Consider the following 15,046-nt stretch of genomic DNA (forward strand, 5'->3'; position numbering starts at 1 on the left):
TATAAATTTAATTTTAGAAAGAAAAAAAAAAAGAATTAAGAGTCTCGATTTCTTACATGAATTGAAAGTTATTCTAAATTCAAATCATTAATTTAAATGGATTTTTTTCTTCTAATTTTAGTAAAGAAATTAGAACAGTGAAGATGAAAGTAGAGTTAGCAAAAGAAGAAAAAGAAAAAAAGGTTATAGTAGGTGGGGAGTGGTGACACCAAATACCTAAATTTCCATTACCTACTACCATTTTTCAACTCTTCTCTTTTTTTCGATTCATTTTTTTTATCATACTAAATACACCAACGCCTTTCTAACATTTTTTCAATTTCTTTTTTTATAAAATCACAACTCCCCCACTAAAGTAATTTTCAATTTCACTTTAGTGTTTCACGATCATATAATTTATAACATAAGTATAGTAATTTTAATTTAACATTATAAAAAACCAATGGTACAAATAACGCAATTAACTTCACATATACAAAATTTGTATTATTATGATTAATATTATATAGAAAGTTATTTGTATTAAATAATGTAAATATTTAACACTTGTTCTTCCTACATTTTAACCGAAACTAAAATTGATCAAAAAAGTTAAGAACAATCAATAATTATAAAAACATTTATGAAAAATGTTTCTATTTTTTTATTTAATTATTGAAAAAAGAAGGAATAATAAACATATGCTATTTTAAGAATCGTGTGATAACAAATTCATATCAAACTATGCATCATTTAAGATTGTGAGATAGAAATCATTCAACAGCAAATTGATTTTCAACTGTCGTAATTATATTTTATATTGAATGTATGTATGCATGCATATATATGTATATGGGTGTGTGTAAATATATACATAAAAAGAACACTTACATTGTTTTAATCAACATTATTGGTAGAAAATTTGATATTACAAACAATTTATCAAATCCTCTAAATTACCTATTCTCTTAAAATTTCAAAGAATAATTGTAGAGTTAATGTTAATATCAACAATAAATTAATGTATACAAATAAACAATGGTAATATGTATCTCATTCATTATACTGTATTTAATTTGTTAGATGCTTTTTTTTATATATAGAGATATTACCCATAGCATAATTCATACAAATCCATCTTTTATAGAACTTTAATTCAAAAGTTTCCATCCTAAAAATAAATAAATAAATAAAATTCATAGTTTATTTTTTATTTAATTTGTAATTTCTATTAAGCCCGCTGAAATCTCAACCTACATATTTAAAAAAGAAAGGCACATTTCCTATGTAAATACTTTATATTTTATTCTATTTACGTAAATTCCTCTTTTCTTTATTTTAAAAAGGTGTACAAATTTAAATTAACTTACTAAAATAAATTTAAAAGTGATTTAAATTAAAATATAAAAAAAAGAACATAGGATATTTAAAAATAGGTAGGGAACTAAGAACTTAGGATATATTAAAATGTACTAATAACTCCAAACTCTTCAAATTCTTCTACAAATTTGTTACATTAAGAGAGAGAGAGAGTCGGAGGAGTAAAGCGATGGAGTTGGAAAAGTGGGGTCCACAGAAGTTCACCAACCAAACCCCTCCGTATCAAAATAGTGATAATTTCCACGTGTCAGTATCTCCAGAAAAAGATCCAACGGCTAACCACAGCTTTCAACTAACCCATCCTACCTACCCACTTTTTTGTTTGTGTGTGTGTATATATATAGATTACCCGAATTCCATTCATCCAAAAATTAAGCCAACTTTCTATAACTTTAAATTTTTGCTTCCATTTATACATTAACAAATTTTAAAAAAAAACGAAATTTATTTCCCCCTAAAGTCTTCCTCTCATTTGTTCTGACTTTTGAGTTCTTTTTTGGAGAAAACAATGGAACCCCGTCCAGAAAATGGCCACCATGGATGGGAGAAGGAGCCCTCTTTGTGTGCTGGTGTGGCCGCGTACTGGAGTGGTGCGGCGAAAGGGCTGGAGGGGAGTCATTTGGAGGAGTTTAAGCGTATGGTGATGGAGTTTCGTCGTTCTGTTGTGCGACTTGGAGGCGAGAGTCTTACGATAGCGCAAGTTGCTGCCATTGCTGCTCGTAGCTCTGACGTTGTGGTGGAGCTTTCTGAGGAGGCTCGTTCTGCTGTGGAGGCGAGTAGTAGGTGGGTCGTTGAAAGTATGACTAATGGAACTGATAGCTATGGAGTTACAACTGGTTTTGGTTCTACGTCTCATCGGAGGACTGACCAAGGAGAAGCCCTTCAAAAAGAACTCATTAGGTAATTACATTGACAGTATTTTTTATAGGCACTTTTATTTCTCGTTCTTTAACGTTATATAAAATTAATCTTAACATAAGTATAGATGATACCTTAACTATTATTATGTTCTAAAGTTTATAATAATTCATTTGTCTAGTCTATGAGAGCTTTGCATTAAATTTCTTTTAACTATAACTTTATACCTTTTTTCGGTCAATGATGTTACTAAGTAAGAGATTAAAACCCTCAAATTTCTTATTGAATTTATCTATGTTAGGTTAGTCTAGCTATGTTTATGTTCACAATTTTACTAATCAATCATACAATAAATAAAATTGTTTAAGAAAAAAAAAATATTACTCTTATACATCATCTAGTAAATCTACAAATTTTAAAGCATTAATTAAAATAAATACTAAAGCTTAATATATTTAATTGAGGGTTTTTTTGTTATGAAATAATTAATCATAAATACGACCATATCAACCATATCAAGTGGCTAAAACTTTATTGTATAATTTATTTTTTTTGAACGAATTAAAAAATAATATCTAATTGTCAAAACTTAATGATTACATTTATACTTTTTGGTGAGATATTATCATACTTCATTCTTAGTCAATCAAATTATATATATATATATATATATATATATATATATATATATATATATATATATATATATTTTAAAATTCATAATCTAAAAGAAAGAAAATAGATTTAAAATTACTTTTATTGTTTTTTGACCAATTTTTTAAAACCCATAAATCGTCAATGAAATAAATTGTATTTTTTCTTTTAAAAAAAAAGAGCTAAAAAGGTTACAAAATGGAACTACATAACCTTTTCTTTTTCCATCTAATTTCTTTAAAAGAGAGTTTCTATAATTTACTCAAACTTCGCACAAAAATAATATACTTTATCTTCTTAATTTATCTTTTTTTTTTAAAAAAAGGTAAACCTTTTTTGTTTTTAGTGTGTTAAGTTATTGGTCCTCTTAAACCTTATACAATTTTATTTGTTTGGTATATAAAATTTTAAACATGTCTAGTGTTTATAAATTTTGGTAGTGATGAATTTTGAAATCAATATAATTAATTTAACATACTAGTAGGTTTAATATATTAGTGATAATTTAAACTTTGCACGAAACAGGTTCTTGAATGCTGGAATTTTTGGAAAAGATTCAAATTCTTGTCATACATTGTCTCAACAAGCCACAAGAGCTGCCATGGTAGTGAGAATCAACACACTTTTGCAAGGCTATTCTGGCATTAGGTTTGAAATTTTGGAAGCGATAGCCAAATTACTCAATCACAACATAACTCCATGCCTCCCTCTTAGAGGCACCATCACAGCTTCTGGTGATTTAGTTCCTCTTTCATACATTGCTGGACTTTTGACTGGTAGGCCTAATTCTAAGGCTATTGGGCCAAATGGTGAATCTCTTAATTCAAATGAGGCATTTCATCTTGCTGGGATTACTAGTGGTTTCTTCAATTTGCAGCCTAAAGAAGGTCTTGCTCTTGTCAATGGCACTGCAGTTGGGTCAGGCTTAGCTTCTATGGTCCTATTTGAAGCTAACTTTCTTGCAATACTTTCGGAGATATTGTCAGCAATTTTTGCTGAAGTTATGCAAGGAAAACCTGAGTTTACAGATCATTTAACCCATAAATTAAAGCATCATCCTGGCCAAATTGAAGCAGCTGCTATTATGGAGCATATATTATATGGAAGTTCTTACGTCAAAACTACTAAAAAGTTGCACGAGATTGACTCGCTTCAAAAGCCTAAACAAGATCGATATGCTCTTAGAACTTCTCCCCAATGGCTCGGTCCTCAAATTGAAGTCATTAGATACTCCACCAAAATGATTGAACGTGAGATTAACTCAGTGAATGATAACCCGTTGATTGATGTATCGAGAAACAAGGCTTTGCATGGAGGGAATTTTCAAGGCACTCCCATTGGTGTCTCTATGGATAATACTCGTTTAGCGATTGCTTCTATTGGTAAACTCATGTTTGCACAGTTCTCAGAACTTGTCAATGACTTCTACAATAATGGGTTACCTTCAAACCTTACTGCTAGTAGAAACCCAAGTTTGGATTATGGGTTCAAAGGCGCTGAGATTGCAATGGCTTCATATTGCTCTGAACTTCAATATTTGGCAAATCCAGTAACCAATCATGTTCAGAGTGCTGAACAACATAACCAAGACGTAAACTCATTAGGGTTGATATCATCGAGAAAAACAGCTGAAGCTATTGAGATTTTAAAGCTTATGTCCACTACTTACTTAGTGGCATTGTGCCAAGCTATTGATTTAAGACACATGGAGGAGAATTTGAAGAAAACAGTAAAGAACACTGTTAGCCAAGTGGCAAAAAAGATCCTTGTGTTGCATTTTAATGGCAATCTCCATCCATTTAGGTATAGTGAGAAGGATTTGCTTCAAGTTGTGGATAGAGAACACATTTTTACCTATATTGATGACCCCTGCAGTGTTTCATATCCATTAATGCAAAAGCTAAGACAGGTATTGGTAGATCATGCTATAAAAAATGGTGAGAACGAAAGCAACCCAAATGCTTCGATCTTTGGAAAAATCACAGCTTTTGAAGACGAATTAAAAGCACTTTTGCCTAAAGAAGTGGAAAATGCGAGAAGGGAAGTAGAAAAAGGAAGTGCCGCAATTGAAAACCAAATCAAAGAATGCAAATCTTATCCATTGTACAAGTTTGTCAGAGAAACATTGGGAACTCGATTGTTGACGGGAGAGAGAGATGGATCACCGGGAGAAGAGTTCGATAAGGTTTTTACAGCTATTTCTGGTGGAAAATTGATAGATCCAATGCTTGAGTGTTTAAAGGATTGGAATGGTGCTCCACTTCCTCTGAGTTAGAAATAGAATGTTATTTTATGTCTCAAGAAGGACATAAATTAGTTTCATAAACTCATTAATTTTTCAATTACACATTTAAATTCTGGTGTGTCCAACCATGTATCATTCCACTTAAATTAAGATTTGTATTTCAAATTTATCAAGTACAAAAATTGTTAGTTAAAAAAAAAAAAAGACCAATTATTTTACAACGATTGACTCTATCTATATATATTAATTTACAATGTTTTGAATCATTTCAATTTAAGCAAAAATTGAATTCCATCCTATCTTGTTCAATTAAAAAAAAATATAGTTTACTAATAACATAGTTTAGAGTTTATTTGGTAGATGGTTCAGATCTTGTTTTACATTTTTAGATTCTTATTTAATAGGTTCTCTAAATTCTATATTCGATAATTGCTTTTCCAACTACGTGATACAAACCATCCAAATTTTAAAAACAAACACTTTATATTTATTTTATATCCAAAGTTTGAATTGAAAATTTTAAAATGCATAGAGCATTATTTTGTAAAATCAAAATATATATTACATGTTATGTTATATGACATTACAAGATTAGTTAATTTTAACATAAAACAAATTCATAAATTAATCAGGAATAGTTTATATTAGTTTTTTAATCTCTTGTTTTCGAAGTTCCTTTTCATATTGTCTACCGAATAGACACAAATTAAAATTGTAATTTGATAACTAATTAATTAATGGCTTAATAATAATTATTAATTAACTTTCTTTTTTATAAAAAAAAGTGGGGTTTAAAAAGGTAATAAAGAGGGAAGTGACGCGCAATTGGGACTCTCCTCTCTTCTCACTGACCTTCCAAACTGCATTCTCTTCTTCTCCATTAAGCCGCTCATTCTTCTTTCTTTCTCTTCTCTCGTTATTCACCTTCTAAATCTTCCTCCGATGGCCTACGAGAAGATCATTTTGGGAATGGGCAATCCCCTGCTCGACATCTCCGCCGTCGTCGACAACGCTTTCTTGCAGAAGTAACCTCACTTCCATCTCTCTATGTTTTTTTTTTTTTTGTCATATCTCCAATGTACCACAAGAACGATGAAGTGCGATGTTTACTTCATAGATCTAAGCATTTCTCAGGTGGTTTAGGTTTTACATGGCAGATCCGTCACTTTTTTGTTTCTTTATTAATGTACACTTTGGTTGTGGAAGAAATGAATGTAAGATCTAGATGTGTTAGGTTTTCTGATAATTTGATAATGTAGTGTGAAGTAGCTACTGATGCATGCTTGTGTTTTTCTGTGTATTGTTATGAATGTGTATATTGGTTTTTGTTTGAAGAAGCTGCTCTGTAACAAATGTGTTACTATAGATTAATTTACGTTTCTTTTTGGCAGTTATGATATCAAGTTAAACAATGCTATTCTTGCCGAAGAGAAACATTTGCCGATGTGAGTTTCTTTCCTAGTCTCTCTTCATCTTCAATCATGGTATTCTGGTTATTTGATGGTTGATTGGTTTGAAGCTGCATTTCTTTTTTCCATTAGCAAACAGGCAAATGAACTTGTTTTCAAAATGGCGAGCGGTGTTTTGGTTGATTGTTTTGTATCTCGTGTTCTTTACTTTGTTTCTAAGCTTAAATCCTAACATTACAACTTTTACTGATGTATTTGTAAAGGTATGAGGAATTGGCTGCTAAAGATAACGTGGAATATATTGCAGGAGGTGTGTTGATTTCTTTCCCCAAGTAGTTTTGAATATTTACCTCTTCTTACTTGATCATTTGTGTAAATACGTTAATTTTGTTATACCTGATAGGTGCCACTCAGAATTCCATTAAAGTTGCTCAGGTTCGTAGTTGCCTCACTAGTGGCATTTTTACCTTGAATACAGTTTTATGAAATTAAGTTCCATTTCTTCTTTGATCCTAATGATATATTCTTTATTTTTTCAGTGGATGCTTCAAATTCCTGGTGCTACTAGTTACATCGGTTCCATTGGAAAGGACAAATTTGGGGAGGAAATGAAGAAAAACTCGAAGCTTGCTGGTGTCAATGTATGTCTAGGCACATTTTTCTACCTTCTACTGATTTGAAATTATCTACTACAAATGTATATGATTAATATCAAATCAAATGTATTCAGGTACAATATTATGAGGATGAAACTACTCCCACTGGTACATGTGCTGTCTGTGTTGTAGGTGGTGAGAGGTATTGCTATCCATATACGTCTTGCTTAATGTTCCATCGGATTTTCATAAAAATGTTTTTAATGTGACTAAGCTTTTGGAAACAGTGTAGTAAATTTTTTTTCTATTTTTCTAAATTTCATTTTAATTTCTTTGGTCGAGGTGATAACATCCTTTTCATGTTTCACTGTTAATATTTCTACTTTAAAATCCTAACTTCCTTCACCTCCAACCAGATAACATATATTAATATATTTTATACTTGCATGCATCAAAAACTATAAAATGTCCATATTTCATGTCAAGTCAAGTATAACTTACATTGACAATGTACAGGTCACTTGTTGCTAACTTGTCAGCCGCAAACTGTTACAAAACCGAGCACTTGAAGCGACCTGAAAACTGGGCACTTGGTATTCATTGTCCTCCCATTTTCATAATTTTTTCATTCGCTTGAGTATTTAGAGACTATATGCTACAACAGGCTTGATCTCAATGCAAATTTTCTTTTTAACAGTGGAGCAGGCAAAATACTACTATATTGCTGGATTTTTCTTGACGGTTTCCCCAGAGTCCATCCAACTCGTTGCTGCTCATGCTGCCGCAAATAACAAGGTCACATTTCCACACTTGATGTTTGACTACAATTCCTTTGAATTCTAGTTTCAGCACTTTAGAAAATTATCGTGCTTCTGCAGGTCTTCAGCATGAATCTTTCTGCTCCTTTCATTTGTGAATTCTTCAGAGATGTGCAGGAGAAAGCTCTGCCGTAAGTCTTGTGCATTTTTCTATACCGTCTTTACTGCAATGGATGTAGAACTTCTTCCTTCTTGATGGTATTTCCACACTTACTGTTGGTCACGATTGTTGGTATGAACTTTTGGCTTGATTTTTGATACAGGTACATGGATTATGTGTTTGGAAACGAAACAGAAGCAAGAACCTTCTCAAAAGTTCATGGATGGGAGGTAATTTTCATAAGGTTCATTTGGGCTCTCAAATCCAAATACTGAACTGAAGCTCTCTCTCTGATTACTAAGGTTATGTCTTTTCTGATTAGACCGACAATGTCGAGGAGATTGCCATAAAGATTTCCCAATGGCCAAAGGCATCAGGAACACGCAAGAGGATCACCGTCATCACTCAAGGTGCTGATCCTGTGGTGGTTGCTGAAGATGGGAAGGCAAAATTATTCCCTGTTATTTTATTGCCCAAGGAGAAGTTGGTTGACACCAATGGGGCAGGTATATGGCCTTCTTCTCTCTACTTTTAATTGGTAAATGCATGGAGATACTGTGTTACTTTTTTTCATTTTGAGTTCAACAATTCTCCAGTTGGAGACCAAACCATCAACCTTTGAATGGTAGCTTCTATCTTATTCACTAGACTATGTTCGGACTTTTGCAAGTCACATGTAGAACGTTTATTGGAATATTTTTGCATCCCCCATTTATCATATCATTTGTAGAGTTTAGACCATGAGGGCACACGTAGTTGTACTTTCCTTTCGATACTGAAGCTGACTTCCTTTTCTTTCGATTTGTGATGTCTTCATTCTTGCAACAGGAGATGCGTTTGTTGGGGGGTTCTTATCTCAATTGGTTCAAGAGAAGCCCATTGAAGACTGTGTGAAAGCCGGTTGCTATGCGTCTAATGTGATAATCCAAAGGTCCGGCTGCACATACCCTGAGAAACCCAACTTCAATTAGACAGCTTTGGTATGATGCAGGATTATCAAATCCTTTCCTTCCATGCTAGAGCAGCAGCAATTTTTCACCTCACATCTCCTCTATTACTTTATTATGAAAAGTCTTTATATATTCACTTCTAAATCCATCCATCGAGACTCGGGAGTCGATTCTATTTTTTGAATTGTCCAATTTTTCTCAGAGTATTTCATCTCATGATGGAAAATTTTCATTTGAGCTAGACTCTGAATTTGAATTGATATCGTTTAATCTCGAACCATGTGTATCTCAAGTTATGAAGTTTGTAATTTTGGATGCATCTTTGAACTGATCGGAAGAAATTTTTTGACTCTATAATTTATGCCATGCTCATTTTTCGTAAGGAGTTGATAGGGAAAAGAATTAACCTAAAGGCCTAAAATACAGTGTGGATTTGATCGACTTCATAACTAAAAATATGAGCGACAGCAACTTTAAACTATTTTGTGTTTTGTTAGTTTAGCGGAGGGATTCCAACTTTTGATTTTAAAATTGATAGCAATACAACTGACCCAAAAGGACTTTCTTGTTTTTACTAATTATAAACTACTTTTCAAGCTTGTCTTCTAATGAGAAGTGCTTGTGAAAATATAGAATATGCTTTAATAGTGTCCTAAAAATCCTTAACTATTTAAAAATATTTTAGGCAAAAATAACATTTCAAATGATCTGTGGGTTGATTGAGCTAAGGTTTAAAATTGGGATACTAATTATTTTAAGTTAAAATTGAAATTTCAGAGTATGACTGAGAACAACTAAAACAAGTTAATGGTCAAATTTGATTTTCTCCAATAAAGTTTAGAACCTAAATTGTTTTTATCCTTTCTTGTTATACTCTTAATAAATTCTCATTTTTTGTGTATGAAATTTTAAATCAACAAGCAGTGAGGCAAATGTACCTTAAAAATTTAGGTAGAAAAGTAAGATTCCACACTAACCAAATTAATGCCTTTTAAATAAGTTTAGATCTAGCGAACCAATACCATATGGTCACGAGGCCTTATATTTTTGGTAAAACAAAACACAATGTTGAGTTTACAATATTTGCAAGGAAACGAAATGAACATTGTGTAAAATAAAGAACTTCGCACTAGTCCCCTACTTGACCACCAATACTTTGTCGATCAAGCTAACAATAGTTTAGAGAAAAAGCTAGAGATAAGAGAAGTTAAGATATTATTTTAGTGTTCCTCAAATGACTCGAACCCTTTTCATGATATAGAAAAATGTTTTCGAGATGGTCATTAGGCCTAATTAATTTGCCCGTTACTAATGTTTCTGGGCGTTACAAATGAATCCAAAGACATGTAGTTGGCTTCATAGATTGACTTTGGCTCATAATTTGTCTAGGGTCGACCTCTATACTTGGGGATTATTTTTCTCTCAGGGCAGATCCTATGAATTGATCTCTTAAACTCTAAAAATCGGGTTTGCCACGATACTTAACTAAATAAAACAAATCACTTATTTGAATTGCTTCATCCGATTATCCTTATGGAGTCAAATACTTAACCATATCTTTCACCCACACCACATTTAATTTTCATTGTCACGAGTATGGAGTGAAGCTACACATTTACCAACCAAGAATTCAAAAGAGAGAAAAAAAAAACAAAATATTGGTTACATTTCAAATCCACTAGTGCCATATTCTTTATGCTCAAAATACAAGTTCCAAAGAAGGGGTAGAAGAATGTACACATTGAAGAATTGTAACAAAAACACACTCCTTACAAGGTAAGTATAGTTTTGAATTCCCATTATCAAATCCAAACGTTTCCTCAGCAGAATCAAGTAATATCTTAAACAAAGGATGTCTCAACACTCCAATCTCAATAACATATCTCTTCCAATCTTCACCCACATACACTACAAAATGACCCTTTGGTACATCTTTAGGAATTGCTTTTGCACCTTCTTTCACTACACCCCAGCACAACCTCCACCACTTTTTTCCATACTTCACAACCTGACTTCCCAAATTCTTGCCTTTCTTCAATTTCCCTTCTATCATCTTGTCTTCCCAAATCCTAACCATGATTGATCTGTTGTCTCTCAACCGTATCCGAGATTCGATACCCTCTTCGACTAGAGATATGGGACTATATATACACATATATATATCTATATAGAAGGAAGTAGGAGTCGTACTTGTGCATGCATTAAATGGGTTGAAGGATAAGAGAGAGTGATGGTTTGGTTTGACTGCTATATTTAATATGGATAATGAGTTTGTTTTTTTGTTTGTCTGAATATATGAATGTGTTTAATTATAACAACAGTAAGTCTAGAGAAAGCCAAAATTTGAAGGTTATGCCCCCACACACTGATAACAAAAAGGAAACAGGAATGGGACAGAGTTGGTTGGTAGTTTTTCTTTTCTTCTCCTCCTCCTTCTTGTGTATATTTTGTAGTGCAATTTGCATACTCAGTCTTTGGATAACTTAAATTAATTACTCTTTTTCTCTCATACATAGATGACGATGTTTTATGGCTCATTTTTCAAGACAATCATTGGTACCAAAAGTAAAATATACTGTTTGTCTCTGTTTAATCGTAGCTAACAATTGTGAGTTGGGTGAACAATGATTCAAGATTGGTAGATTGTAGAAGTGCACAATCAAAGTCTCACATAAGAAAATCCATGATATTTAAGGAATGTCAATTATTTTTATTTGTATGAGACATTTTACGATAAAACAAGAAACAAATTAAAGTCTCGAGCATTTATGTCCAATTATATTAGCAGAGACGTGTTAGAGGTATACCTCTAACAAGTGGTATCATAGTCATGTCTCTTAGTCATATTAGCGTGCTTCAATCAGTGACATGTATGGACATTGTGATCTATGTCAATGAACTTAATTGGCAGAGAATGAACTTTAGTGAAAAGGAGTTTGCTTGGTTAAAAGTGATTTGATTGGGAGTAAGTAGAACACATTTCCTTTTAAGGGGTGACCTTGTAAACGAAGACCAAATCTTTAAGTAACTATCTAGAGATCGTATGTCCGAATATGTGGATGAGATTATAATAAGAGTTTTTTTTGTCACCAAAATCAAAGAGCCGCCTATATGGTTATTTTATTATGACAATAAAATGTATATATAAAAGTTCTTTACTATCTTGTGAGATTAGTCAAAATTCACATATGTTCTCAAAATTATAGTAGATCGGTTTGATAGATTGTCACATGAAATTTTCGATGTTGGTAAATTAAGCATGTGTGCTTAGCAAACAACCTTGTTAATTATATGACATCTTTATGATTTGGGATCATATACTTGGTTTCTCACGATAAAAAGCCTTGTAAATGAGACGTTTTCTCATCCATGAAACAACGAATGTTGGTTGTGTTAGAGATATATAACAAATTTCTCCATCTATCTCCACAATATTATGATCTTAATCTTTTACTTTTGATTTTCGGTTTCATCCAAATAGTTTCATATTATTGAAAATTGTTACGTTCATCTCTTATAAATCAACCAACGACCATCATCATTTGATGTGATATGGAAGAAGTTGGCATTAGAAGGAAGACGTAGCTTGTGGAGTCATTATGCTTGATGGTTTTGGCCCCATGTTTGTTTTGGTCCCAAAAGTTAATATTATATTAAATGTTTCACAGAAAGTAGTGAGGGTGTGGGGTTGGGTTTCTTTTGAATGTGAAGCAAAAACCTAGAGCTATAGCACACAGATTTAGCTTCAAGACAAAAGTTTCAAACATTTTTGTTTGTAGTTTTTTTTTTCTAATTTTAAAAATTCATTCAATCTATTGGTTTCTCTTTTAAGAACCAACACATCAAAACCTTTCATCATCACCCTCATGGCCAACAGATTTGCAAAGATTTCCCATCTCCACACTCCAATTATTATTACTGCCCTTTTTCCCCTTCTATTTCTCTACTCAATTTAAAGAGAAAGAGAGAGGGAGAAGGATTGGATATATTTGGATTTCTATGGTTGGAGGGGAAAAGGGGGAAATCCTTCACATGCATGCAACATTATCAAAATTGGGTAAGAAGGAGTGAGAGGTGAAAGTGAACTTTTTTTTTTTTTTTAATTTCTTTGTAGCTACTAGATATTTAATTTTTCATAGCCTCAAGCAAAAATAAAGTTAGGAATATTGTTTGATGCTTTTGATCGTTTTCTAACATATGTTAGCGGTAGATGTAGATTTGAATATGAGAGAAAACCCCCCACTATTGCACATCAATAGATACAAAGTTAATTGAGAAATTAAAAGAAACTAGTCAAAATCGAACCATGAAAATAAAAAACATAACAAAGTTCGTTTTTGTTAGTTAGCATAGATACAAGTAAAACACAATTTAAAAAATATTAACATAAAAAAACTTGAAAGATGTAATGTCTAATGAGTCAACAAAAATGAATTAGTTAAAGGCATACTAAAATGATGAGAAAGTCACAATGGTCACACACCTTAGACCATTTGCACTATCCATACCTCATTCTTTCAATTGTCTTTGTCACTAGCCACTTTGTCTCACTCTCCTCTAAGACTACACCTTCTAAAAATATAGATAGCTTCACATGAAAGTACGACTTTTGAAAATATATATAAGGTTAAAGATTAAGTTATAATTAGCTACAGTGAACTTCTTATTTTCTATAGTATTTACTAAATGTGATCGTCTTTATTATTTGACATTCATAATTTTTTAATTATTTGTTATCATGTTTACTATTTTCTTGTTAAACCAAAATAGTCATTTATCCCTCAAACACACAGGTTATTATTTTTGTCCCTAGTCACGTGTAGGAAATTCACTCCATTCTCGCTATTTGAAGGAGATGATAGAGGCCGGGGTTTTGTATCGAAAAATGGAAAATCTAAATGTGGGTGGCGACCCTTTCAATTAAGAAGATGTGAATAGCAACATGGTAGACTTCTTAAACGAAGACAGATCATAGAGGGGAGAAACCGAAAGAGTGAGACGTGAGAGATTTAGTGTTTACTTCAACGACAAATGTGAATGATAGCTCAACAACATAATTCAATAGAGATGAACAATAGGTCTCTAATGTTGACAAAGGTAGAGGACTAAATGAACACGAATGACAAAGAGGGAGAAACCGAGAGAGTGAGTGGATATATTATTTTTAGTTAATTTTTTTTAATGAATATTGAAAAAAAGAAGATAGCTAGGAGTTTTTTTTGGATTAAATGTTTGGGCTTGGGCTTGTAGTAAGTGAACTTTATTCATTGGGGCCGCAAGGACTCGATCCTACGAGTCTTTTTTTGCTCCCTACTCCTTACCTCAAACACACTCTAATTTTTTTTATATCTTTGAAGCTTGGGGATTGTGTTTCTATCATGTCTTTGAAATTTTAAAAGCGACCCTCTAATTTCTAAAGTTTAGAAAAAATGTTTTTTTAAATGGTCATAGAGTGAAGTTGGACTAATGCTTTGCTGAAACTCAAACCACATCAAAGCATCTTCTAAATCTCAAGAATAAGTGTCATTTTGCAAGTCGTAAGGAATAAAATGAATCCTAGTCTATTTAAACTTGAAAGACTAAATAATAAAAATAATAATAAGCATATGGCTACACTTTTAGTTGAGGAAAGCGTTATATTTCTAATGTAAAGTTCTAGTGGAAACAAAGCAAGGTCAGAATATTCATAAACATAAACATAGTTCAACAAATGTATAACATAATAATCAACTAAAAGTTTATAAATTTAAATCCTTTATTTTATATTATTGAATTATTTTTAATTCAAACTAAGCGACTAACACATGTTAATGGTTTAGAAGTTATCACTACGAACATAACTCAACAATATTCAACACAAAAGTTCAATTCTCTATAATTATGTATAAAAAGTTTGTCAACTCTATATTTACTATTTAAAAAGTTTGTCGAATAGGATCCAAAAAACTATGTCCGGTTTGGTAGTGATTTGAAAACAAAAGATTGAATGAAAATAAAGTTTCACTTATTTTCTTATATTTTGTAAATAGTTTCAACTTTTTGCTATATTTCAAAATG

At 32.0% G+C, this 15,046-nt stretch overlaps 3 protein-coding genes and 1 long non-coding RNA gene across 4 annotated transcripts; 3 read left to right on the forward strand and 1 right to left on the reverse strand.

The window, feature by feature from the left end:
- The first annotated feature begins 1,740 nt into the window (after positions 1-1,740).
- On the forward strand, positions 1,741-5,334 carry LOC101206890 (phenylalanine ammonia-lyase G4). The gene is made up of 2 exons (XM_004149868.3): positions 1,741-2,259; positions 3,397-5,334. The coding sequence occupies exons 1-2, from the start codon at positions 1,868-1,870 to the stop codon at positions 5,144-5,146; spliced, it is 2,142 nt and encodes a 713-aa protein (XP_004149916.1). The 5' UTR covers positions 1,741-1,867; the 3' UTR covers positions 5,147-5,334.
- A 592-nt stretch (positions 5,335-5,926) lies between these two features.
- On the forward strand, positions 5,927-9,348 carry LOC101203595 (adenosine kinase 2). The gene is made up of 12 exons (XM_004149854.3): positions 5,927-6,141; positions 6,508-6,561; positions 6,789-6,835; positions 6,929-6,960; positions 7,065-7,166; positions 7,256-7,323; positions 7,638-7,714; positions 7,819-7,916; positions 8,000-8,070; positions 8,203-8,269; positions 8,362-8,545; positions 8,868-9,348. The coding sequence occupies exons 1-12, from the start codon at positions 6,059-6,061 to the stop codon at positions 9,008-9,010; spliced, it is 1,026 nt and encodes a 341-aa protein (XP_004149902.1). The 5' UTR covers positions 5,927-6,058; the 3' UTR covers positions 9,011-9,348.
- Positions 9,349-10,688: 1,340 nt separating this feature from the next.
- On the reverse strand, positions 10,689-11,066 carry LOC101206643 (auxin-induced protein 15A). Its single transcript, XM_004149867.1, has one exon. The coding sequence runs from the start codon at positions 11,064-11,066 to the stop codon at positions 10,689-10,691; it is 378 nt and encodes a 125-aa protein (XP_004149915.1).
- A 1,811-nt stretch (positions 11,067-12,877) lies between these two features.
- Positions 12,878-14,363, forward strand: LOC116404665. Its single transcript, XR_004217664.1, has 2 exons — positions 12,878-13,046; positions 13,783-14,363. It is a non-coding gene; the product is annotated as an uncharacterized LOC116404665 (long non-coding RNA).
- Positions 14,364-15,046: the final 683 nt, after the last annotated feature.

The sequence above is a fragment of the Cucumis sativus genome, chromosome 6, assembly GCF_000004075.3.
Source record: "Cucumis sativus cultivar 9930 chromosome 6, Cucumber_9930_V3, whole genome shotgun sequence".
Taxonomy (NCBI): Eukaryota; Viridiplantae; Streptophyta; class Magnoliopsida; order Cucurbitales; family Cucurbitaceae; genus Cucumis; species Cucumis sativus.

Bases quoted from the DNA above. Each gene is read 5' to 3' on its own strand.
- LOC101206890 (XM_004149868.3), top strand. From the start codon at position 1,868: ATGGAACCCCGTCCAGAAAATGGCCACCATGGATGGGAGAAGGAGCCC. The intron at 2,260-3,396 runs GTAATTACATTG...TGCACGAAACAG, and splicing joins CTTCAAAAAGAACTCATTAG to GTTCTTGAATGCTGGAATTT.
- LOC101203595 (XM_004149854.3), top strand. From the start codon at position 6,059: ATGGCCTACGAGAAGATCATTTTGGGAATGGGCAATCCCCTGCTCGAC. The intron at 6,562-6,788 runs GTGAGTTTCTTT...GTATTTGTAAAG, and splicing joins GAAGAGAAACATTTGCCGAT to GTATGAGGAATTGGCTGCTA. The intron at 6,836-6,928 runs GTGTGTTGATTT...TATACCTGATAG, and splicing joins CGTGGAATATATTGCAGGAG to GTGCCACTCAGAATTCCATT.
- LOC101206643 (XM_004149867.1), bottom strand. From the start codon at position 11,066: ATGGTTAGGATTTGGGAAGACAAGATGATAGAAGGGAAATTGAAGAAA.